This window comes from Chinchilla lanigera, unplaced genomic scaffold, assembly GCF_000276665.1.
Source record: "Chinchilla lanigera isolate Chin_1 unplaced genomic scaffold, ChiLan1.0 scaffold00065, whole genome shotgun sequence".
In the NCBI taxonomy this organism is placed as follows: domain Eukaryota; kingdom Metazoa; phylum Chordata; class Mammalia; order Rodentia; family Chinchillidae; genus Chinchilla; species Chinchilla lanigera.
In genome coordinates, this window is record NW_004955466.1 from 13,095,304 (window position 1) to 13,122,342 (window position 27,039).

The window sequence follows — 27,039 nt, forward strand, 5'->3', positions numbered from 1 at the left end:
AAAGAATGCTGAATGTTGCAGCTTTAAAGACGAGTTACGTGCTGGAAGGAATGCCTTATGTGCAGTGAGCCTGCTATAAGGTGACTGTCTTTCAGGGAGGGTGAAGAGGGAAAGCACCAGACGTTATTACCTAAATGGTCTGAGACCGAGTTTCTTTTAACACAAAGAGCTGCTGCTTGGTTTTCAACATGGAAGTTTGATTGTTGGCCAGATATATATTACTTTAGGGAGCAAATGTTTCTTTTAGTAAAAGAGAAATTGAGCCTTAATGAGATCCCTGAATTTTAATGCAACTTGTAAGGTAACATGAGCCACCCTGTTAACATTTCATTCTGCTCTAACTGGAAGCTATGTAAATGGTCAGGCTCTGTATTTATTCTGACTTTTGCTCCATGAATCATACTTAGGTTAGATAAGATGTCTCTCTACCTTAGGAAGACACAATAAAAAAATAATACAAAAGTTTTGTTTCTCTTCTACAATGTATCTGATTTGTTTTGTTGCCTTTTTACAAATAACATTCATAACTGAAAAATTAAATGAAGATTTGGAAAAGTTGTCCTTTTTTTTTTCATAAATATGAAAATTTCTCCCTATACTTTGTGCTTTTTCAGCAGATAAGCACTTTAATGCAATTTGACAAAGGGAGCTATCACTGGATTTCTATAGTGTTGAAATACTTGTACAGTAAAAACTGTGACCTAGTTCCTCATAGACAGATTATTCCCAATGCTAAGTGCCTGCCAGGGTAGTTACACTCATTATAGATAAGGTTACAACTCTTTCTGGCAAATTTCCCATTTGGTTGTTGAAGGAATTATTTCATATTTGTGGTATGAAATTCCCTGTTACCTCAAAAGTGTCAGAATATAAGGTAACTTAAAATTTATATGTGTCTCAACTCCCTCTGGAAGACAATTTTAACAACTTGTGTCTGTTAGATTACCTGTTACAGTCCAGTTTAATGAACAAGTGTTATTACAGTGAGCACAGCTGAAAAGCATTGTGGGTAGCCGAGTAAGCTTGAGTCGCCCTTGCTCTTTGGTAGTGGTGCCACATTCGTTGGGTTACAGACCTTCTCTCCACAGAGGACTCAGGACCATTTCCTCTTTTGCTTAACCGTTGATGGTTTTACTGTCCCATCAGGAAAGCACACAGCTGACATCTGAAATGTGCTGTGGTGAAGGTGAAAGAAATCAGGCTAACTTGCATTTTATTTAGTTTTTTAACCAATGAGGATTTTTTGTTCCCTCTTTCCATTGAGAATTCATTCATTACTGTGCACAGAAAAGAGATAGAGGCTCAAAAAGAGAAGAGATGTATAAAAGTATGTTTGATGCCTTTTTTTAGTCAGCTCTGTGGAACATATATTTGTCTAGCACTGTGCTAGTCCCAGTAGGATTTACCAAAGTGTAAGATAGTGTTGCTTCTTTTGAAAACTCAAGGCTAACTGGAGAAGGAAAATTCTGTACAGGTAAGAAAACTTAAACAGTTCCGGGATTGCACTGGTCTGACTTGAAGGACTCAGGAAGTCCAGCCAGTGAGAAAGGGGCCACAGTTTATGAGAGAAAGCAGGTTTTGAAGGCAAGCACAGTGCCATCAACACGGGGGGCAGGGAAGGCGGCTCCGAGGAGGCTTGGAGCAGGAGTGGGGAGCCCTGCCACTGCAGTAGAAGATCATCACTGGGATGGAATAACCTTGCAGCAGAGCCTGAGATTCCTGTCTTGTGCCTTTATAAGGGCATGTGTCAGCCAGGGCCAAGTCCTAGCCTCCTTGTCTATAAAAGGGAGATGAAACTAGGAAAGGCCTTTTTTTACAGCAGGCTTGTGAAATGCCCTGATGCCTATAAAGCCCCCGGCAGGGGCCTCTGCATGGTAGCCATTCAGTTAGTGACCTCTTTGTGTTCATGGGATCAGGAAGTGGTGCATTTGTTCAGGAGGCAAACAGTATTTGCTTTAATGAGGTTTAATATTTAGTCTCAGGAGTTTGTTGATGAGTTGGAAGGAATCGCAATGTGGATGCAAAGGGAACCTCAGGTCCTTCTTTCTCTTAGTGGGATGAGACCTGAGGAGGGGCAGAACTGAGAGGGGAAGAACCCCTGGTAGGACTTGGGTCTGAATTTGTGTTGGGGACAAAGAATAGTAATGTTTCAAAGATGATGTTAAGATTGCCTCCTTTTCCATACTTACTGTCTTCCTTATTCTCTGCTGACTTCATTCTCAGAGTTGGTGAATGGCTCCATTTTTTATCTTGCCTACTAGGGACTTATTTTACTGCAGTCCTTACTCTGACGCCGGCTATGATGAAAGCCTTGGTGTATTCCAGGGCTGTGTTCCCACAAGCACATTTGAGACCATTGGTGTTTGGTTTGCCTTTAAAGCTTCTCCTCGAGTGTTACAGAAGTTAAGGCTCCCTTGGCTAAAGGGCACCTGCCTAAGCCTTATCTGGGCCAAGCAGACAGGCAGCTTGCCTTGTGCACGCATGGTAGGCAAGGTATTTACAGCTTGTGGGGTCAGAATCACTTGAATCTCCCAAAAAAGGCAGATGTCTTGGTTACTTTTCTCTCTTTGCAGAGACAAAATACCCAACGCCCCAAATGAAGGAAGGAAAGGTTTATTTAGCTTACAGTTTGTGGAGGTTTCAGTCCATACTTGGCTGGCTCCGAGGCAGAAGATAGCAAAGCAACAAGAGCAAAGCGGGGAATGGCAGCCAAACAGCAAAGCAGCCAGAGCAAAAGGGAGGAATGGCGGCAAGCAGCTTCTTTCCCTGCCTTACTTTGTAAACAGGCTACCCCCACCTAAGGGGCGTGTAGCTCTCACATAATCTCCATGCCCTCCTCTTCCACAGGCTCAGGATGTATACAAAGTAAGCACTCTGGCTTCCTGCTAAGTCACTTAGCCAAACTTCTAGACTCCCCAAGTTGACACAATGTATCAACCATAACAGCAGAGGACATGTGAATTTGAACAGGGAGCTCTGCGACCCAAGTACTATGCTTTTCAGAGAGTTGTGCAGACAGTGAAATGGATAAGACACACTTCTGGCGCTGTTAAGACCTTGCTTCATACCTGTTAGACTGTTAAAATCCAATATAATGAATATGTTATTCTAATAGGCCCTCAGCAGAGTAAGGAGCTTTTTTACTATGTGTATGTGGGTGACATACACCAATCTAAAATTCAGCTTTAATTCCCCCAAACAGTCCTGTCCGCTCCCTCCCCCAAAAAAAAAGAAAATGAAAGAAAGAAACTTGGAAGCAAGTTTATACTGCAAAATGAAACCACCTAAAATACACTTTTATGAAGTGTTCTGCCATTCTTTTTCTCCAAATACTCATTTGACATAGCAGCTGGGGTGTCATAAACCGCCAAAAGCTACTTTAAAATAGAGGGATTTGGCTTAAATCCATCAAAGCAGAGCTAAGGCTGATCTAGCCATCAATCCGTATTTTAATTACTCCTGGATGTTCCAATTCTCTCAGCAAGTTTTTGAAATACACAAGTTGAACAAGGTAAAATTAAATGCTGTTTTAAGATGACTGGTTTGTTTCCTGCCCTGTAAAGGAAGTTGAACTAGATGTCTCAAAAGTGGTCACCCTCCAGCTCACCAGAACACTGCCAAGCTTGTGAGCAATAAAAGGCTAGAATTGGTAGGGTCCTTAAATTACAGAGATTAGAGACTCATTCTGTGCATGACAGATGATACTAAGAACTCTGCAACCTACAGAACCATCCCAGGAGGCGGGGTACCCTTCTCCCCTTTCCCCTGGGTAGGGTTTCCTTTGTCTGGTCCAGCAGGCCACGTGCCTGGCGGTAGGTTGACAGGTAGATTTTCTTAAGTACTAGCCATTAACATCTCCAGTCTCTTTGTGGGCCACATTAACAGAAAGCAGAATTGTTATGAGTTAGGGCAAGCATTTAGTCCAGACAGCCTCTGGGGGTTGAAGAGCATAAATATATACAATTTCAAAAGCATGAAGTTCTGTACTCCATATGGGAGCTAATGAAAGGCAAATCTGATACTTCAAGTATTGTTCTCACTGTGATTTTCAACGCATTTTCTTTTAAATGTAAAACAGAAGAGCTCCACAGAGCTACACCATAAAATGGTTGCTTCAAGTCAGTGTGCAAAGGACACAGACTCATTTTTTTTTCTTGCAGGCAGATCTCTTTCGTGTTGATAGTAGACGTTCCACACCGGTTGGCTCCCGCTGTGGCAGTTTCGGCCTTCTGCTCACATTTCTTCCCTTGGGTTTCTAAGGCTGTACCATGGTGCTGTCCTCAGATTGACGCAGCCTGTGGCATCTGGGACCTGGGGCCGCCCAGGCCTGTGCAGTTGGGCTCTTGGTGCTGATACTCTTTTCCCCTGCTGCATGCTTTGCTCGGGCCAGCTCAGCAGAATTACCCCACTGAATCCTGGGGATTTCCTGTTGCAGTGTTCAGGAGAAGATGTTTATAAGGAACTTAGTTGTCCCGGGAAGGACTGAAGCCATCTGGAGAAGTCTGTTGGTGCCAGGATCGCTCTGCACAGCCCGGGGGCCATGAAGCCACTGTGGAGGAGACAGGATGCATCTTCCTCGTTAGCATGAGCAGGATGGCGTTTTCCTGGCTGCTGTGCGTGGAGGATGATCGAAAAACACAAGTTTTTTTTAGAACCTTAAATTAATATAAAAGACACATTGCCATTCATCCTCCTCAAAATCTCCCCCCTCACTTTGAACACACTTATCCCATCCCTCTTGCCACTTTCTGAAGCAGTTTTAAAAGGCCTTTTTTGTGATCATCTTCATTGTGCTGCTGTGGCTTCTTGGGTTTGCTAGATTGGTTCAAAATGTTCACCTTTCCTGGTGATTTGATTATGAAGAAGAAAAAGCACAGAAATCACATGGTGATGGATCCAATTAACAAAGTAGATAGGGACACACTGCTATTTTTATGAGCCTATCTTTCCAGCAGCAACCTTCACTGTATTTTTGATCACAACTCATAAGTATACTCAGTCTTTTTAAACCTTCCGGACCTAATGTCATAGACAGGGAGGAAACTGATGAAATAATGCATAAGAGAGTAAAGGTCATAAAAGTACCGCTGCTTTTTTTGGTAGAGATAAGTCTGCCTGATAGAGCAGACATGTAGTTTATGGAGCCCTTTCTGTGGCCAGTAAATACTTCGCATGGACTGATTAACTCTGTTCAGTCTGTATGTGCCTCTGCACACACACTGTCCTTTATTTTTTGATGTAGTTATTATTCCTCTTTTACAGATGAGGAAACTGAGGCTTAATAAAAGGAATTTCAGGGTCTCACTGACCTTGTGGTGTCAGAATCATGACTGACACCGAAGCCCTTATCTTCAAAAGTTACATGTTATATGTCCACGTCTTGCTCTCCATTGTGTCTTCATGTCTTTAGCTTCAATCCTAAATGTTACTCTTGGAGTGCATATGGGTTAGAAGAACACATCAAGTGACCTTCAGATGCTACATTAGTGGTAGCTTATTAGGAAGTAGGATGTAGAGCTGGGCACATGGGTGCATGCCTGTAATCCCAGAACTTTGTGAAACCAAGGCAGGAGGATCACAGGTTTGAGTCCAGCCTGAATAACTTAGTGACTTAACAAGACATGTCTCAAAATAAAAAGTAAAAATGGGGCTGGAGATGTAGCTTAATGTGAAGGCCTTATCATCCATCCCCAGTGCTGATCAGTCAGTCAGTCAGTCCATTAAAGTATGAGTCTGATGCTCACAGATAGAACAAAGAAATGATCTGTTCTCACAGCTGATAATGTGGTTAAGATTATTTACTGCAGGTAGGACTACTGTAAAACATTTTTATAAGTATATTTTAGGGCTGGGGATATAGCTCAGCAGCACAAGTGCCTGCCTGGCAAGCGCAAGGTCCCGAATTCGATTCCCAGTACAAAAAAAAAGTATATTTTAGTTTCATAACCTTACGTTTTCTAGTCAATACCTTATTGTCCTGACTCAAAACGCAGGTCCTTAATTGAATTAATAATTCATTTAAGTTTATGCTGGACAGAAAAATGGAAAACCGATTTGTGTTTTTGCCTAAATCTTTCCCTATGAGGTATTAACTAGATAAGAAATATTTGTGTGGTTGTTGTTTTTTTTTTAATTGCAGATAAGCAGGCACAAGAGAGCTTGGGCATGTGGGTACTGTCGCTTTCTGTGTTTGACCTCGGGCAAGTCACTTGGCTATTCTGAGCCTCTGTTTCTCTATCTATTAAAGGAAAGGACAGGTTTTTTTGAAAGTTGAATGACAACTCTTCAGCTAGGAAGTGCAGAGACATTTTATTTATTTTGTATATTAACTGTTACTTAACTCTTGAACAGTAACATGTAGTTTCTAATATTCTCGAAATGCATTTTAACCTGACAGCAAAATGCTCTAGATATATCATTATCTCAAGAATTTAGTTTTCTCATCTGTAGTTCATGGGTGCAGTATATAGATAAAGATAGCTGTGTGTGAGTACTTTCCCTGGTTCTAGTCTTCCAATCCTGTGCTTTGGGAAACTAAATGGTAGAACACAGCAGCTTTATTCTGTGTCCTTAGAGCATTACAAAGCCCTGAAAGAATGTTAAGACAGTTTCAAAATCTTATTTTCAGTTTCAAAATACTATTTTGTCAGGAAGTAAGCTTTCAGTGAGACTTTGAGAAAAATCGTACTTGAAAATTGCAATCGGGGTAGCAGAATGAGTTGTATTAAACTTTTAAAGTTCATACAGATATTGCTAACAACATATTAACATATTCTGTCTCCAGGTTGAAATTATCCAATGATGAGATCAAACGGGCAATTCTAACAATGGATGAGCAGGAAGATCTGCCCAAGGACATGTTGGAACAGGTGAGCTGCCAGACATTTCTTGAAGCGTGAGTGCTGCCTGTCAGCAGGGAATGATAATTGGGAAAACCTGGTTGTTGCTAACAGATAACTTCCACACCTCTGAATTGAGGAGGCTGAAGCAGCGTTCCATGTGGCTCTTTGAGAGACTTCATGACTTTGTTTTCTCATTGTTTCTCAAAATACTAGCTGAAAGGAGTTACAAGTTTGTCAAAGCCTTTGACTCACACTGTCAGATTCTGTCCCTTGAGCCGCAATTAAATATTTTATGTTAGGAGCTCACATAAGTATACTACCTCTGGTAGAGAACACGTGTTTCACAGGAATGCTGAGAATCACACTAGCACTATGAGATTACAGACTGTACTACATAAACTGATTCATTACTAAACAGTACGATTTGTGTCTTGGTCTTGGCTCATCATTCCCACAAGTGCAAAAGCCACTATTAAGCCCCAGCATTATCATAAGTAGCCATGTGTCATGAGATGAATTATCAGATTCTTGGGGCTAAGTCTTATCTCTGTTCATGTATGTTATTCTCTCTGTCATAAACAGTAGTAGGGCCAAATCCCAGGCCCTGCAAGTGTGATTTACACATACTATGCATCGTCGTCCCTGGCCGAATTTTATCACTCATAGCCAAGTAGCCAGTCTCCTCTGGTGTCCAGTCCTTCTTCACATAGTGTTTCTATAGCACTTCTGCTTAACTACTCTGACTTTGTCCAGTGTTGTTCAGCTTTATTGCTGCCATTCAGTTGTCCCCAATGACAGTGTTATTGTGCTATGACATGTCCCAGAGCTTGTCACCTGTCTCCTTCCCCTGCCCCTTGATCTGGGCCTATATTTTTCTGAGCTTTGTGGTAGTATTCGCAGAATGCTCTAAGATTGTTCTCCCTTTCTGTCTCATTGTCCATGGGATGGAATCAAAGTGTCTTTTATCAGAGCCAGATCCACTTAAGGTTGACTACAGGCACAAGAGACCATGATTCCAGGCCAAATGTGGGCTCTCATATGAAGCATGCTTGGCTCCAAGAGCAGAAAGCAAGGGTGTTTTGCACTGGTAACCATGGTCTAGATTGTGAGTAAGGCCATTTAGGCTGAGAACCTGTCTTTCTTCATGTGCATTTTCCATGGTCCTGACCGGCAGCCTTGAAGGCCTCAGACACAAAGCAGGAAGCAGTTATTTGTGTTTATCCCTCCCCAAATGGACCTGCAGCTGGTGTTGTCCTGGGTGAAGACCTTCATACATAGCAACAGAAACACCATTCATGCTGTCCTTTAAAGGTGTGGTTTGTCTGAGTGATTAATGACTATGTCATCAAAGCTTCATGGTGCTCTGCGTGGGGATAATTTAAAGGCAGCCATACCTTCCTAGAGTGAGTTCCAGCCCATCACAGTCTCCTCTCCCTCACCATGCTCCAGTCACAACCACTGCTGGCCTGGGACAGTGGCCCAGCTCTCTTGGGCCCTCTCCGGCTCCCAGGTGACCCTGCCTTCCAGTTGCTTACCCAGAGTGAAGTATTAAGTGGAAAGCTGCGGTAGTACTTCAGTCCTTAGCCCCTATCGACAAGGTCGTATATTTAAAATTCCGCAAGATCTGTTTACTGTGAAACTGCATCCAGCAAGATTCTGCTCTGAGGGAAAGGATTCCAAAATCTTGCCAAAAGCTCACAGTGCAAATAGAACATATTTCAAATAAACACTAGTAAGAAAATCTGTCTACTGATGCAGAATCTGGCCAAGAAAGATATTTTGACCTGGTCTCTCCTAATAATTCTGTGAGATCTCTGTTCAGCTCCCATGCTCTTTCTTTCCCCATTATTTTACTTTTCTTCCTCTTTTTCCCTTTATTCTATACTCTGCTCTTCCTAGACAGGTTTTAATGTCAACATCTCTACCCCTATTTGTGATTTGCGTTTAGGGCATGTCTCTCTCTTCCAGTCATGCTGCTTGTGGCTGCTGAGCTCAAGTTTCAGGTGAGATATGCACTCCTCTTCCTCGGAATCATCTCTTCCTGCCTGTTCAAAGCCTCCCCAACTGCCCTCTCTCTCAGAGCCCTCCGCACACAGTGCCTCACTCAGCGCTCCTCTGGGAGGGGCCAAGCTTGGGCATGTGCCTTTTGCTATATTATACATGGAACAGGTAGACAGGTGAGACAGGGGCTGTGCAGGTTGCCAAAAGGACCCCTGAGACTGGAACTGAGTTCTCTTGCCCAGTAAGTAGCAGTTCAAACTAACGGAGAAAAATAAACCCAAACCTTTTTCTCCCTTTCTTCCTCCCTTCCTCTTACCCACTACCTTTCTTTCCTTCCGCACTGAGAAAGAACACATATTTTGAATACAACAGAAATGTGTAGGAGCTACCTTCCCGGCAGGCTTCCTTCTGTCTCTTCTTCCATCCCCTTCAGAGAAAGGGGCTGTCCTTAGCCTCCGCTCTGGCTCCATCCATTCCTTCTACTCACGAGCTGCACTGCCGACCCTATCCTGGGTCTTAATCCTTGTCCTGCTTACTGTCAGCTTATTGCAGTCTCAGTCTGCGCGCGCGCACGCGCACACGCGCACACACACACACACACGCGCGCACACACACACACACACACACACACACACACACACCCCGGCTACCGTCCTTTCTTTCCAGCATGGCCGAGTTCTTGAAAACCTGTCCTCACTCAGTTCCTATTCATTCATCCTATTTCTCACCTCCCTGAAGCTGTTCTCACTGAGGACACTTGCAGCTTCCCTTTTGGCAGAGCCGGGGACACTTCACCATCCTTTATCTTTCTTACTTCTCAGTGCCCTGTGGTTGCTGTGGCCACCGGCTCTGGCTGTACCACCGTAGCCTTCTCCGACGGTTCCTCCTTCTCTTGGCCTGGTCCCTTTAGTTCTCCTTTTCTCCACTTCAGCTTTTTCCTCTGGACAGTCTCACATCCGTGCCTGCCTGTTATAACTAAAGCTAGTAGTCTGACTTCCAAATAGATCTCTTTAAGATCCATTTGTCCAGGTACCTCTGAGAAATCACTATTTAGTTCTCTTGAGACTACTTCAAACACTAATTCCTCTTCCCCTTCTCATCGCACCTCAACCTCTTCTTCCTGGTTTCCTTGTTAAACGTGGTACATGTTGTTGCCTAAGCTGAAAGCCTAGGCCTCATCTGTGACTCTTTTTCCTTCATTTATCAAAGTCCACCCATCACAACTCACGCCAGTTCCATTCAAAACTCCTAATAACCCTAGAATCTATCCACCATCCCTATCCAGTCCAGGGTACCATCTCATTGGATTATTACACCAGCTCTCTAGTCACATGTAGGATTTTGTTCCCTTCTAATTCTTTCTCCATTCTGAAAGCTCAGTGTTCTTTTAAAAATGCAAGCTCTCTCCTGTTACATAAAAATTTGAAAGTACTATATATCCCAGTAGGCCCAAAATAAAGACAATTTCTTCCAAGGCCATTGCTGCTCCCTGCTCTTGCCCGCTTCTATTCCTCCTGCTGTCACTACAGCTGCTCTTTTCCCTGTGTAAATGTCCTGCCTCCTGTGCCAGGCCCTGGGACATGGTAGGCACACTACACAGAACGTATTTCCAACCTCCCACCACTTCCCGTAATTCCTCATGTCTCCTTCCCTCTGATTCCAATTCTCTCTCTCTTTTGATGGCATCCACACAGCCTTTTCTGAGCTCCCCCCCCCATTAGTCACTTACCAGTCCAATTATTTAAATACAGGATAACCAAAAATCACATTTTTTGGTAATTTTTATAAGATAATATAATGGGAAATATATGTTTATTCAATACAACAGTTGACTGGCTGAAATGACACCTGCCTGAGCGACACTTGCATAAGCAAGCACACTGCCCAAGCAACACTCAGAGTAACCTGTTAACTGGTTAAGTCCAACAGACATTTGAAGCCCTACTAAGTGGACCATCCAATGCCCACATCAAGTTATGGAGAGGATCTCAGCATTCAGAGAATGTTTGATCTGAAAAAGCATGTGTGCATGTTCCTCTGCGTACATATACAAATGTGTGTATCTTGAAATCAGACACATTCAGAAGTATTTTTTCCACGTTAAGTATTGTTGCTGTTTCTTCTTATGCTCTGCTCATTTCATCCTTCAAAATTAAATATGGAATCAAAAATGTCAGATCCAATTGTATTCCTCATTCAACTCTACATGGATCAATCAATTAGATGGAATTAGATAACCAGAAAAATAAGAAAATTGAATTATTTATTTAGTCATGACTTACTAGAAAAAGGCATAGAGCTAGGAGTCAGGGAGACGGGGGTTCTATTTCTGACATGTACACAGCTTTGTACCCTGGGTCAGCTTCTTCATCGCCACCCTCAGTGTATCTTCTTCCTACAAGTGTCACATCTGTGAAGTCCCTCCACAGTCTGGACAGGGGGTACTGGAGGGGATGTCCACAGGTCTTACTTGAGAGACTATAGAAACTAGAAGGGTGCCAGAAATGAACTGTAGATCAGCTTAACTACTTTCAAGCAAAAATGTAAATATTTAATCATTCCCATTATATCTCAGCCCCCCATGAGCAGAGTTTATAATTCAAAAGTTAAAATTTCATCTTGGGACAAATGAGCTGAAAGTGTAAAAATGTCCTACAGAAGTGTAAGTTATAAACTTTGATTTTAATGTCTGCCTTTTAGCTTTTGAAGTTCGTTCCTGAAAAAAGTGATATAGACCTGTTGGAGGAACACAAACATGAACTGGATCGGATGGCCAAGGCTGATCGGTTTCTTTTCGAGATGAGCCGGTGAGTTGGAAGATGGGGAAGATGAGTGAAGCCCCTACCTTACTAAGTTAAACCTGCAGTTTGGGTTCAATTGCTTGGGCCAGTTACCTTGCTTACCTTCAAACATTTTTAGATTCTAGGTGTTTGTTCCCAAGCCTGAGCTGTGTGGAATTTGATTGGTGTTTTACTTTTGTGAGTTCTAACCCAGGGTGAGCCAGGACCAGGGTTTCTCCACAGCGCGCCCTGCTTCTAGGCCTCCCTGGTTATGTGCTGTGACCTTATTATGTCCTAGCTCTTCCTTGTTCCACTCACTGCCATTCTCCTCACTACTTTGATTCCTTGGGGTAGAATCTCATGCTTCCTAGTACCTTGGCACTTAAAGTTGTGACAAAATAGAAGGAATGCGGGTGGGGCAGAGTCTGGTTTGTCAACCTCCAGCTCCTACAACTGAGTGGCCAGGATCTGGATGTGAAATCGGGACAAATGCAGATCCCACTAATGGATGTGGTGCGCCTCCCACAGAGCCTTGGGAGCTCTGGACCCTTCTCTGAGAGCTGGCAGCCTCTGCTGTGCGATTGGGTTGGCGTGTGAGCTGGGTCTCTGCCAGGCAAGGCCATTAAGCAGATTTTCCATTGCAGAAGGACCCGTGGTCCTGAAGCCCATGACCTCGGGGCAAAGGTCCTCTCAGTGCCAAAGGCCAGTGAATGCAGCCCCAGGAATGTGGCACTTGCTGTCCGTCGCTGCCATGTGTGGACTCACTGTGTTGTTGGGGTTGTGTCATCACAGTTTGCCATTCTGTATACTGCAGTCAAACAGAGGTTGGCTCTGAAACGTTGACAGGTGCACCCAGTCTCCCTCAGTGTACACCAGCAAGGGCCATCAGAAATAGCTGCCACTGACTAGGTACCCAAAGCTATGTGCCCGTCATCCTCAGTCCTGCTGGAGGAGATGGTAGGGAAGGAAACGGGAGATGTTCTCTTCCATCTGCTGACAGCAGGAGACTCGGGGGAATGGGAATTAAGAGGGGTGGGCATCTGTGCTGCACGCCGGCTTTGCTGGATTATATGGCACAGCTTTAAAAGAGCCCCGAATCCTAGTCCTGCTGGACCGGCATGTCCACCCCAAGCAGGTCAGAGAACACCCAGTGGAACCCCCAGCAACAAGAGCAGCTCAGTGGCAGTGAGCAGAGGCTACGTGTGCCCCTGTTCCTCTGGTCGCTCTCTGGGAAGGCAGAACTTGCAGCACCGAGGGGAGCTGAGGGAAGCTCAGTGTGAGGGAAAGGGGAGCTTTGGGGATGTGAGGGCAGCATGCTGTGGGGAGATGATACTGAGAACAAGTCTTTGTAGTTTTGCCAAAAGCCACATTTTGTGAAAAGTTTAACTTGGGAGAAGCATAGGAAGCTGTCCTGCATTGCAGTGGTCTTTCCACTGTTCCTCCTTTTCATCTCTGTGTCTGTCACTTTGAGGGAAGGAAGGGGCTGCTGTCGACAGCAGCCGGCTGTCCCTTGTTGGTGCTCAGGGAGCTAGGGCTTTGGCCCACATACCTTGCATTGGTCAGCAGAGATGGACTCACACGTTAAATGGGCATTAATCAATCCATGCTTGCTCTTACAGGATTAATCATTACCAACAAAGGCTACAGTCGCTGTACTTCAAAAAGAAGTTTGCAGAGCGTGTGGCAGAAGTGAAGCCCAAAGTGGAAGGTAAAAGCTGGGCTCCGGCTGCTTGGGAGGGCCGTATGTCTCAATGCTCACTTTCAAAGTTGGGTCCCAGCGCACATAGGGAACAGCTGCCCTCTACTGACTTTCTCACTAGAAACCTTGAAATGTTAAGGTTGGCACTTGGCCTACTGGCTGAGCCTGGGCTCTTCTGTTGGGCTGGGCTTTCGACCCCATGTGTGTAGCTCAGAGACTAATTTGACCGCTGCTAGCAAATAACCTATAATTAGCTCTCTTGCGAGCGGGCCTTACTTGATTATTCTGATGGTACAGTTGAGGCTTTTAAATGTTTGAGATGTAGCTGAGGCCACCAAAAAGCACCGTCCTGAGTGTGAGCTGGAATCAAAACCTGCGGAGCTCAATCAGTTGCAGCACCTTGAGCCATACTGTCACAGATTTGACCAGTCCTCTATCAATGGCATGATTGAAACAGTAGACAAAGGAGTGCTGGCAGAGGAATTTGGAAGCAGAACTGCTCCGCTATGTATTCTTAAACACTGAAGGTTGAGTGAGCCCAGGAAAGGACAAGAAAGGAGAATAATCCGCAGCTGCCTATGGGATCTCTAACCATTGTAACTCTACCTCACTCCTTGGCTTGTAGTTCAGGTGTTTTCAAGGTGTCCCCTGGCAGCCTAATCCATCAGCCTGACATCTCCAGTCTGTTGTATCTGTTCTGGAACGTGATTTTAGAATGGGTATCACTGAAAGTCTTGGTTGTAATAATTGTGTTCTTATGTGGTTTGTTTTGAAGCAATCCGTTCTGGCTCAGAAGAGGTATTTAGCAGTGGGGCCCTCAAGCAGTTGCTAGAGGTGGTTTTGGCATTTGGAAATTATATGAATAAAGGCCAAAGAGGCAATGCCTATGGATTCAAGATATCCAGCCTCAACAAGATTGCTGACACAAAATCTAGTATTGATAAGTAAGTACAGGGTCTCCTGGCGCTTGGGGCAGCTGGGTGATTCGGCAGGGCTGGGGGGTGCCCCTCTCATCATGCCTAATCTGTTGCTCCTATGTTGAACTTCTCTTTCTCTCCTCTTCCTCTGACAGTGATTCCTCTCTCCCCTCTCTGAGCGTCCCCCAAGTTGGCTTCATCCATTCTCAGTGCATAGGAATGCCGTCTATTCCAAGTGTCCTTTATCAGTCCTGCTGTATTAGGGGGAGCAAACTTATAAATTATAGTATAATATACTAAAGAGAAGCCACTAGCCCTAAATGTACAGCCTGATGAATTCTGACACATCAGATACTCGTGTATAACTGAGATGGAAAAACAGATCACCACTAGCTCTCTGGAAGTCTTCTTTTCATAGTTACTACCTCTACAGAAACCTGTGTTCCAGAGAGAAGGAACAAGCTGAAAAGTAGGGCTGGATTGTGAAGCTTGTTTGGTTTATAAGTTATATTTTCCTTCACATGTTAGAGCTAACAGGTATATGAAAAAATTGTCATCATAAATGCATTTTGGCTGTTGCTGTCAGCTGCTCATCCCAAGATTCATTAAAATGCTTCCTAGAAAGTGTTCAGCGCTGAAGTTGAGCACAGATTCTGGTTGAAAACACCAAGATGTAAAAACACTGTCATTAACAGGTAGGGTCGATATGCATATTAACCCTAGTCTCCCTGAGAGCTCGGTTGTCTGAGATTCTGACTGACATCAAAGGAACTTGTACAGTTGTTTCAGAGGTCAGCTTCTCTAACTAAATTCTCTTTAGAAGTATGGCTTTTCATCCTCATTATTCCTAGCTAATGAGCTCTGTGCGGTATTTCTATAGGGTTAGTTAAGGATGTGTATGACAACCCTTTTTAGAAGAAATGCACAGTGTGTTAGCTGCTGTGCATCATGGCAAGACAAAAAGCAGCTGCTGTGTACAGAGCCTGCCACCACACTCTGATGTGTGCTTGATCCTTTTCGTAGCACATTCACATCTGCTGCCACAGCAGCCTGTGAAATTCACAAGCCAAATCTGTTTCTACTTGTCAAGAAACTGAGGCAGCATCCTGTGAGTCATTTAACTTGCCTAAATCACAGCGAGCAAGGAACCTCACTTCATTTAACACCTGTTCTGTTGGTCTGTCCACAGCCACGTTCCTGCCCAAGGGTAGATCTTACTTGAAGATTGTAATAGGGACCAGTAGCCTCTTACTTGCATATAAAGACCAGCTACCTTTTTACAGAAGGTTGTTCTTTTCAACTGCAGGGATAGGCACTATAGGCACACGTACAAACCCGAGCCACTCACCTTACCCCTACACTTATTAATAACCTGCTATTGATGTGGTTATCTGCTTTTTGAGGTTGCTACAAAGTGTATCTCATATATAAACCTTTTAAAATGAATAAACCAAAACAATTCCTTTCCTTTTTTCTCTGCTGTGAGTGTTTGACCCCCCAGTGTGTAGCACCAATGTTTATAAACCTGCAGTGCCTTGCCAACTAACAGGGTCACGCTCCACACTTGTGGGAATGAGGACAGTCCAATGGGGCAAATGCTCAGCACGAAGACGCAAGGTCTTAGTAACCTCCAGGCACTGGTCAGCTGTGTAGCTGCTTAGTTACCATTCATTAAGAATGTATTGAGGGCCAGGGATATAGCTCAGTGGTACAGTGCCTGCCTGGCAAGGGCGGGGTCATGACTTCTATCCCCGGTACCAAAATAAAGAATTTGTATTTAATCAAATGAGGTGTTTTTCTGGATAGCAAATAAATTCGAGATTTCTGATGTGGTTTCAACCTTTTCTATAGTAACAAAGGTACATATAATTCATAGGGTTAATAGAAATTCCTCTTGTCTTAGAGGAAGACTAGCCATGCGCTCTGTTGTTATGGTAGCTGGCGTTCGGTTCCCTGCCTGAGCCCCATGAGTGAGAGGCATGGAGGTAAACTGGTCGATTCTGTGACCAGTACATCTCACACGGACAGACGCAGCTGGGCACTGACCGACACATGTATGGCCAGAACTGTTGGCTGTTTTTCGCTGTGCCAGGCAATTGTTTTCCAATTAATGAGAAGGGAGGAAGGAATTTTTTTTAAATGTGAGTCACTGACTCAAGAATAGAATTATATGTCCCTATGAAGCCACAAGGATGACTAGAAATGCTTTTCATTGTTATGGAAAAGAAAATTGGCAACTCTGATTCACTTTGGTTAGAGGTGGGCTCAAGTATTGTGATTTAGCCTTGTGAATTAGCAAATTGCCTAAACTATGGAAATATTTATAAAGTAAAGCATTTGTGTTTTGTTTTGTTTTGTTTTTTATTTTAAAGAATAAAAGAAGGATAACATAATAATAGGGGGGACTTAGTAAATTACAGACAAAATGGTAGGAAATTATCAATGGTTATCGTTTTACATATTATTATCTACAAAATAGTTTCTCAGGAAAACAAATAGACAAATAATAGTGAGTTAGAGACAAAAGAGGTAGGAGATTATCAAGAGTTGTTGTGCTATACTTTGGTATCTTCAAAGAGGCTTCTAAAGAAAATAATAGAACTATACATGAGTGACCTATTGAAAAATCATTAACTATTCTCAATGGTTGTTGTAGGAAACACATAATAATAAACATACATTATGAAATAGGATAGGAACATTACAAACTTAACACAGTTATGGATAGATTAGTAGGAAAATATCAGTGGCTGCTGTAATACGTGGTGGTATCTTCAAAGTGGTTTCTCAGGAAGACAGAGATATGCAAGAAGGATCTAATAAGTAGTTACAGCCTAAGGGTTGTCAAAAATAGCATATTACCTCCTCACCAGTGACTCCTTTCACTGAGGTATGATGGCTGGAAGGAAGGCCAGGATTGAAAAGAAAGACCGAGAGACTTACACCTGTGAAAAGTAAAGCATTTGTATCCTCCTGATTATGGGAACTTCAGTGGATTAGTTCTTGACCCTGGTGGCATATTAGCATCACCAGGGAGTTTTAGCAAATACTCATGCTTGAGCTTACCTCATTCCAATTAAATGACTCTGAGGGTTGGCCCAGGCGTCTGGAGTCCAGGTGACTGTAATATGTGGCAGAGTCGGTGACAGGGGAACCAGATGAACATGGCTTTGCCTGTGGTGTTATCTGGGTCTGGGTCAGTCTGAGGTCAGCCTTGTCACCACCAGAGAGGGAGCTGGCACAGCCAACGTTGCAGCTGCTGCTCAGGGCTCTAAAGTTAAGAGCCAAAGTGTTGCTAAAAGCAGCGGTGATTGACAGCTGCAGGGATACCACAGGCAGTGGCACAGCCATGGCCCGAGTCCAAATTCAGACCTGAAGTCTGGGCCTTTCTAACTCTCCACCCTTTGAATGAAACCTTTACTTTAATTAATTCATTTTTTGATGGATACATGTTTGTAGTACATAGCGATTACATTCATTGCGTTGAGTTGGCTCATATACATAAGGCCTCTCAATTCTTTTTTTAACCCTCAACCCTCTTCTCACTCATCCTCCTTGCCACTCTTGGAGACGGATATATATATATATGTATATCATGTAGAGACATGATATAGCATGTATGTATCATGTGCAGACATTATGCGACATGTATCTTTTCTAAGCTAGATGTTGATAGTACATGATAATCACATTCCTCCTGGGGACTTGGTGCGTAGCACTTCACAACCCTCCCCCTTTATGCTTTTTAACCTCACTTCCCTTCCTGCCCTCCATCTCTTGGTTCCCTTCCATATACCAAAGATCCATCTTGCTATTTCCTATTGCCCATCTTTTCTTTTGCTCTTTATTTACATATTGAGATTCTCATATAAGAGAAACCATGCAGTATTTAAGCTTGTGAGTGTGATTTACTTCAGTTAACATTATGGTTTCAAGGTGCTCCCATTTTCCTACAGATGACCAGTTTATCCTTCTTTATGCCAGAATAGTGCTCCACTGTGTGTAAATACCACATTTTAACTATTCATCTGTCGATGGACATATAGGCTACTTCCAAGATTTAGCTATTAGGAATTGTACTGCTTTAAACATAGGTATATATGTGTCATTGTAATATCGTTAATTCTTTGGGGAAGATGCCTATAAGAGGAATGCCTGGGTCAAATGGAATTTCTATGTTTAGTTCTTTGAGGAATCTCCGTACTGATCTCCATACTAATTTACACTCCTACTAACAATGCAGAGGGTTCCTCCCCCACCCCAAAGAGCCCCTCCAGCATTCATTATTATGGATTTCTTAAAGGTAGCCATTCTTTCTGGAGTGAGATGGAATCTCAGTGTTGTTTTAATTTGCATTTCTCAAATGGCCAGTGATGCTGAACATTTTTTCATATATTTATTGGACACTTGTATTTTTTATCTGAGAAGTGTAGTTCAGATGCCCATTTTTTAATTGGATCTTTGGATTTGGTGGGGAAGTCTTATTTTATTGAATGCTTTATATGTTCTAGATTATTAGTCCTCTGTATAAGGAGTAGCTGGCAAAACCATTCTGTAGGTTTTCATGAACCTAATTCATACCACAATTCTGGAAAAGATGGCCACATTTGTGTTTATCACCTAATAAAGAGTTCCAAAACAAAAACAAAATTCAAAATTTTCCCAGACACTTCTGTTTGCAAACCACATTGTTCTCAAGCAAAAGCATTCGTGAACTGAGGTATTTCTTTGTTGAATATTTATCTAGTTGATCTATTTGTGACAGTGAGATATTGAGTTCCCCATTGCAGTTGTATTGATGTTTATCTGATTTTTCATTTCCATTAGTATTTGTTTTATGAATATAGGTATGCTGGTATTTGGTGCGTATGTTTATAATTACCATCTCTTTCTGTTGAATTGTTGCCTCACCCAATGGTTTGAAATGTACTTTGTCTGAAATTAGAATATCTGCTCCTCCTTTTTTTCCATTGCATGGGATATTGTTTTCCATCCTATGATTTTTAATCTGTGAATTTCTTTTTGAATTAAATATGTAAATTTCTTTTTGGATTAAGTATATTTCTTGTGTACTGCATCTCATTGAGTTTTGTTTCTTGATGCATTTTGCCAGTCTGTGTTTTGATTGAGGAACTGAGACCATTCACATTTGGAGTTATTACTGCAAGGTATTGGCTTATTCCTGCATTATTTTTCTGTTTCTGATTTCCTTATTTTTTTCCCTGTTGTTTAGTTGCACATCACACCAGTTGTATTCATTCTTTTTGACTTACTGGCATTTTTGGCTTCATTGTCTTTTTCTAGAATATCCTTGATAATGTTTTATAATGTTGGTTTGGTGGTCATGAGTTTCTTGAGGTGCTCCTTGTAAGGGAATACCGTATTTCTCTATAAGTTTTGAAGAAAAGTTTTGCAGGATATGTTAGTCTGGATTGGAAATTTTCTTTCAGGGCTTCAAACATTTAACTCCAAGCCCCCTTTGCCTTTAAGGTTTGCATTGAGAAGTTTGCCATAATTCTAATGGACTTATTTCATGTGTGATTCATTGCTTTTCCCAAATAGCTTTTAAGATTTTGTCCCTGTGATGGACGGACTTCTTATACTTTGAGAAGAAAATGGCATAGGGTTTCTCTTTTTGTTTTGGCTATTTGGGGTTCTATATGCCTCATTTAACAGTATGTTCATTTCTTTCCCTGTATTTGTGAAGTTTTCTGCCATTATTTCTGTGAACAGTTTTTTATGCTATATGTGGCATCTTGTAATTTTTAATTTATTCTAGTTACTCTTATATTAGTCTTTTTGTGTTATCTAGGAGCTATTGGGTCCATTTTCATATTCTTCTGTTGCTTTTAAAGTATCCTTTGTGTAGTTGGTTTTTGAAGTCTTGTGTCTTTTAGTTCTGAAATTTTGTTCTCAAACTAGTTGCTTCTGCCACCCATGACTTCAGCATAAATTTCAATCTCATGTGTTTCTGATTGCAACCATTTCATGGATTCTAATTATTTGCTAAATTGGTCATTCATGTTTTGTATTATTTTGTTTAGCTCAGCTAGCTTTTTATTAGTATCTTCTGAAAACTTCCAGGTCATTTTACTTATTACTTTGTTTGTTTGTTTTTTTTGGTTTTGGTTTTTCTCCGGTACCGGGAACCGAACTCACGACCTTGCGCTTGCCAGGCAGGCGCTTTTGCCGCTGAGCTAAATCCCCAGCCCCCCATTTTACTTATTACTTTAATTATCTGTTTAGGTAACATCCTCTGTGATCCTGCTGAGTACCATTTGATCTGTTTTCTCACCTCTTCTGTTATTCTTTTGAGTAATTCAGGTGTGTGGCTTATGCTGTTTTCCCCCTTGGTATCTCCTGAATTGGCTTCAGGGGAGTTGGGAGTTTTGGGAGGCATTTCATCGCCTTGTCTTCTTATGTTTCTGTTGTTGTGTTTTGTTTTGTTTTGTTTTGTGCTGAGATTTATGGATGCATACAATGTAAAGACTTTGTTGCTAGTACAGTAAGTAGTACCTTGGTTCATGAATTTAATTCTTTCCAAACTGAATTGGACAAGAATGAAATCAAATTCCATAGTTGGGTTCAGTGTTCCCTTAGGGGAAATTTGATTGGGTTCTCATTCAATTCAGTCTATGACCAGAACTGTGGAAAGAATTAAATTCATGAACTGTAAAGAGATCTCTTTAGTCACTTTTCAGTGACATTTTGGGCATTGCTGACTATAGTCCTTTGCCTCTACCCCCAAGACTTGACCACCTCTGTGAATTTGAGAAGGGATAGTGCAGTATAATTGGCCTAACACTGAGCTCTTGGTGAATGTACCCTAGTATTACTAGTGTCACAAGTGTAATCTGGGTGTTGCCTTAAATAAAAAAAAATCCATTAATAGCAACAGTTATTCGACCCTGGTAGTATCAAACAAACCAACTACAGTAGTATTGTCCAAGACAAATTGGATATTAATGTACCCTAAAAACCAATTATGTACTTCCCTTATCTCTAGAGAAGAAATCCACAGTTACAGTGTAAACATTGACAATCCAGTATTTACTTACAGCTAGTATGTACTAAATGCAACAGTCATGTCTCCGCTAATGGTAGAATAGAATTCAACAGTAATTTTACAGAGTTAACTATTAAAAGATTAGTAAAGGTTTATGGCTATACTATTAAAGATACGAGGCTTGGGAACATGGAAGGCAAGGGGAAATATAAGAAATGTTAATCTGTATGATAGGAGGAGAGAGAAGTGGTACGAAGGATGTTATTGGAGAGCAGAAGGATGTTTATGGAATTAGGTAAAGATGACAGAAACAAATAATGAGAATAGAAAAGAAAAAAGGGAGAAAAACTTACATGGAAAATAAAAGTAAGGGAGAGAAATTAAAAGGAACAAATAAAGAAAAAGATAGAAAAAAAGAAAACAAGGAAAGGGTCAAAAAATACCCAAACCCCAATAAACTAGTGAAGAAGAAAAAGGAAAGAAAAGAAGATAAAAATGGAGGACATACCCTCACAGAAAGAAAAAAAAAAAAGGAAATTCCTCTGTAATTTTGAATGCATAGTTTTTTTCTGGGATCCACACATTTGGAGCTGTGTCCATGTCAAGATGTGTCCCTGCTTACTGTGGTAGATCAAAAAAGCAAACACCAGATCCATGCTTAGACAAGGCCTCCTCCCTGACCATGGGGCAGGCTTTGTCCTATACCTCAAAGCCCTCAGGAGGCCTCTTTCCAGCCTGCTCTCAGACCATGACTCTCCCCTGGCGGTCTCTCCCCTAGTCACTGTGGGACGTAGCACTGTGAGTCCTGAAGTGAAGCCATTCTGTGGCTGCTTTGTGCCCCAGGTTCAAACAAACAAGCTTTCCCCAGAATGGCACCCAATCAAGCCCTCGCTGGAGGGACATGGCAGGCACTAGCATGAGAGTCACTTGCCAGCCGCTGCTTGTTGAAGGGCACCTGTGGAGTAGAATCCTGCACTGTCCCTGCAGATCACAACTACCTACCTGTGTGTTTTGCCATGACATTTCTTTCTGGGGACCCTGGTGTCTCTGTAGGTTTGGTCTCGCATTCCCACCAGCTGCAAGCCAGGAGCCATACGTACTTCTCTGCATTGTTTTCTGTCTCCTCAATTTCTCTGTAGTTTTCAATCTTCCTCCCAGATCCTTTCTGGTTCCCAGTGATCTACTTCTTTCTTTTTTTTCTTCTCCAACTTATTATTTTCCAGTGTCTGGATTCCAAATCTCAAAGAGGCAGTGTCATTGTTGCTCACCACTCCACCATTTTTCCCCCACTGGATGAAATTTTAAGCAAGTATTATCAATAATTGTTATCAGTGAGCTTCTCTTTAGACCTGAAAAAATGCCAAGTACTTCTAGCTTTCAAACAGCTGCTTTCTTCAGTGAATTGAACATCCCTCCCTCGTGGCAGTCTCCACCAGTTCTGCTTATACGGACTTGCAAGGTGCGCCCATGTGGGACAGGTCCTCTGTAAAGGTGACAGTGAGCTTGTCTCTGTTGGCAGTGGTTCACATGTACTTCCATCACCTTGCATTGCCCAGACATTGAAGGATGTTCATATGGGCCCAGAGTGTTATTCTTTCCCCCACTTTTCCTTTTGAGGCTCTCTCCTCATCTTCTCTTGAGAGGACCTACTTGTTCAAATTTTAAAGTTAATGCAGGAGGCCACCTCAGTGGCACAGCACCTGCCTGGCAAGCACAAGGTCCTGAGTTCAGTTCCCAGTACCAAAAAATAAAAAAGAAAAATAAAGTTAGTACAGGAATGTAACAGGATTGTGGGTTTTGCTCCTTGAGCATATAAACCAAGTGCAAATTAATCATGTTGAATGGTTTTTCCTTCTTTAATTGTAGGAATATTACCCTTTTGCACTATCTCATAACTATCATGGAGAGTAAATACCCAAAGGTCCTCAACCTAAATGAAGAATTGCGGGATATTCCTCAGGCAGCAAAAGTAAAGTAAGTACTTGCTGTGAGTTATAGTTTGTTAAATCGCTTGGACGGTGGGCTGGCCACTGGGATGGTTAGTTGGCATCCATGAAGTGCAGTGCATAAACTGGAGTTTTCCTGTGAACACTGTATGAAATAAAGCTTGAATCATAACCAAATCATTCAAATCTGTCACAATGTATTGAATATATATTTGTTCTAGGTCCTTTGGAAAAATTGCCACGTGCCATTTTTAACTTTGAGAAATCCTAATTTTCTGAGTTGTTTTGTTTTTTTTTTCCGGTGCTGGGAATTGAACTCACGACCTTGCGCTTGCTAGGCAGGCGCTGTGCCGCTGAGCTAAATCCCCAGCCCCTGAGTTGTTAATAGTACAGGAAAGGCATGTGGTTTTACTAGTGCTTTAAAAAGAGAGCAGTACTGTTAAACCCAGGTAGGAGCACCCTGATCAGTGCTTTTTTTTAAAAAGGTGATTCTGTTAAACACAGGTAGGAGTGCCCTGAGTTAGACAGGGTAGGTAAGCAAATAAAAAACGTACACACAGGACATTGTTAGTAAGTTTTGCATATGCAAACATTCTCTGAAGCCAAGTGAGCCTATCAATGAGAAGCAGTCTTTATGCAAATCAAGAGGCTAAAAATAGAGTGGAAATTTGCCAAACTTGTACCCAAACTTGACGCTGTGTGTCAGATACTGGGAGCAGGCAGTTTTTCTGGATGTTCTTCCCTCCCCGTTTGACTCTACATAGATGGCACGTCATGTCTTTTTGCAAAGCAGGCAAAGCCCTTCCCTGTGTAGAATTTAGTAGAAATGTACTACGTACAACATGAAGTTTCTTTGTATATTGTGAATTATCTTTTAAAATTAAGTTTTTATCTCTAATGTTTAAAAGCCATGAAATAGCCAGGTGTGTGGCACAGGCCTGTAATCCCAGCACTCAGGAGGCTGAGACAGGAAGATTGCCGTGATTTTGAAGCCAACCTGGGCTACATAAATGAGTTCAAGGCCAGCCTGAACTACATAGTGAGACCTTGTCTCAGTCAGTCAATCAATCGATAAATAAATGCATTAGAGGAGAAGTCCAGGAATCTTTCTCTATTGCAACAACAACAAAAAATGACAATGAAAACTATTTATTACAACTATAAGAAAACCAGTGTTCATTGCAGTTTAAGCCAGTACTGATAATATTCATATTATCAGAGCCCTGGGAAGGAACAGTACGCTTATAAAGCACAGAATGTGAGTGTGATTGTAGGTAATGCAGTTTCTTTTACTTTTTCCAAGAGAGCCAAGTATGACAAGACATTTATTTCTACATAGAGTAACTTGCTCAAGTGAGAGTTTTGCGAGACTTAAACATGAAATATTTTTATACACCTGGGAGATGTTTCTCCTTTGCTATTTTTTAATCTATAAAATGTAACTGCTGGTTGTGAAAAACAAAATGCACAATTCTGTACCTAAATTCTGTAAATTTAAAATGCTGCATTCTTTCTGTGAGATGTGAACATGGGCTTTCTTAAGCATGAAATATTTAAAACCATCGTATATTTAATATGCCTGAGTCACATTCTGATTTTCACTAAACGGTTGCTATTTAAAACAGCATGACTGAGCTGGACAAAGAAATAAATACCTTGAGAAGTGGCTTGAAGGCAGTGGAGACAGTGAGTATTGATTTGCTGTTCTAATTCCAAGTCTCTTCACTACTTCCAGTCCCGATGACTTCCCGCACGTGAGCTGCCAGTTGCTTTAGCATGTGGTCTGCCCAGGACAGCACCTACTGGCTCAAAACAAAAAAAGATGAGGCGGAGTGTGTCTGACCTGGTGACTTGGTTGCAGGCTACAGGCCACCCTGGGTGGATCATTGGGCCTGGGGCTGAACCCAGGGTCCTGCCAGCTTACCTGGGGGGCAGGCCTTGGGAAAGTGAGCTGGATAATCATGCCTCTCAGTTCCCATGTCCTACTAGTCAGCGTTGCTTCGGGAGAGGAATAGAACGTCTGTCTTGCCTCTGAGCCAACCCTTTGGGGGGCATTTCCTGAGCAGATGCTTGTACGTACAGGGCACGCTCAGGGCGAGGGCGAGGGGTGAATCGACCTTGCCCCTTGCTATGTCATTGCCAGGAGGACCCAGTTCCCTTGTCAGCCCCATCCAGATAGGCACAGTGGATACAGAGGCTCCTCCAAGCCTGGCTGTCACGGGGTGCTCTGGAGGCACATGCAACGCTAGGCGTGTGTGTAGACGAGCACCTCTTCCACAAGAAAGGAGCTGTGATGGGGGCTGGAAGGAGGAGGGAGTAGACAGGTGTGTGGGAGGAAGGCCGCCTGGGGACACGGGACATGAGGCAGAGAGGTGCAGGGAGTGAAATGTGGCTGTGTTAGCCTGTGCTTGCGGGTGCTGTGCAAACGTGCTGCCCAGGGGCAGGAGGCCAGCTGGCAAAGGGGCAAAATGCTTCGTTGCCCACCCTGCCTGAGAAACCAACCACGGGTCTGGTCTGATTGCTGAGGGGCCTAGATCATTCACAGGCTGCTTAGAAGGACTCCTCAATATCTTTCAAATCATTTTTCTCCTTTTCTTTTTTAATCATGAAACTATGCCATAAAGAGTTTTGAATCCACTGAAGACATACTGCTAATAAAAGTTAAGATCACAGTGTATGATTTTTTTTCTATTTGCTTTCACGGATTTAGAAGCACATGAAGGTTGAGTTTGGTTTTGGTTTTGTAAGATTTCTTTGTTTGTCTCTCTGTCGTGGAGGGGGCTAGAAGGGGGTGCACACGCTGAGTAACCCTCCTTCCCCACCCAGCAGCAGGGTCACGGCCTGCAGGAATAGTCCTGCACAGTTCGCAGACAGGCCCACTGGATCGGGCACTGGGGCTGAGGCTTGGTTGATACTTGCCACCCTTTGCCTTTTCCTCTCCGTGGTGGCTTTCTTGAGACTAGCCTGGCACTATGACAGCCCTAAGTCATGGTGGATAGTCCGACCTCTGACTCAGAGTTGGCTCAAACCCAGCCCAGGGGAGAGACAGTGTTTGAGGGACATTCTGTGGCTTTGGTTTATTAAAGTACAGTTTAACAGAAATCTGCATCTCCTAGCTGAGTGATGGACAAGCTTTAAGAGACAAGTGCCCAACTGCAACCCAAAACCCACTTACTTACACAAAGTGCCAACACTGCAGTTAGCCCTGAATACCGAGGTTTTAGTTTAGAAAAATAGCTCTACATTAACATCTTGAGCCTTAAAAGAAAGCCCCAATTACACACGTTCCATAGGTTTGCTACCACTGCCCTAGGCCCTGTGGATCACGTTCTTCATAGGAAAAGGAGCTACAGAAGCCCTCTGCCCCTGCCCTAGGCAGCTAAGATGTCAGGATATAGCCTTGTAAGAAATCTTTGGGAAGTAGAGCTTGGCAGCATGAAATACTCATGTGTCCTAATCGTACTTTGTTCGGATTAATTATACTGTTAGGAGGTGTCAGAGATGGAATTCTTACAAAATGATTCATTAGTGAAACACTTGAAGGTGCTTTCCCATCCGAATGCCCAACACACATACGTACTCACCCTCTAGTTTCTTCCAGTCAGAGCCAGGTCTGTAAGTTCGTAAGTTTTCCTATCTATTATTTCTCTTAATTCCCATGTGGCTGCTGCCTACCTTTAAAATAAAGTGAGGACACCAAGGCCCAGAGCAAGTTGCCATGGGGAAGAAGCAAGGAAGCTGGGTCAGAGCTTGTGCCCCTCACTGCTGAGCGTCTGCTTCCTAGTATCTCTGCCACCGCAGGTACATAAAGAAAACGGGATGTCCAGTGACAGCAGAGGGTAACGGCA

The 27,039-nt window shown here is 42.7% G+C and overlaps 1 protein-coding gene across 5 annotated transcripts in view; it reads left to right on the forward strand.

Moving 5' to 3' along the window:
• Positions 1-27,039, forward strand: part of Daam1 (dishevelled associated activator of morphogenesis 1) — a 174,927-nt gene that overhangs the window by 140,747 nt on the left and 7,141 nt on the right. For all 5 annotated transcript variants that reach the window (XM_005399226.2, XM_013521989.1, XM_013521990.1 and 2 more), the window contains 6 exons: positions 6,785-6,869; positions 11,544-11,650; positions 13,243-13,331; positions 14,098-14,266; positions 23,112-23,219; positions 24,817-24,877. In XM_005399226.2, the coding sequence (XP_005399283.1) occupies positions 6,785-6,869; positions 11,544-11,650; positions 13,243-13,331; positions 14,098-14,266; positions 23,112-23,219; positions 24,817-24,877 (619 nt within the window). The remainder of the gene's footprint in view (positions 1-6,784; positions 6,870-11,543; positions 11,651-13,242; positions 13,332-14,097; positions 14,267-23,111; positions 23,220-24,816; positions 24,878-27,039) is intronic.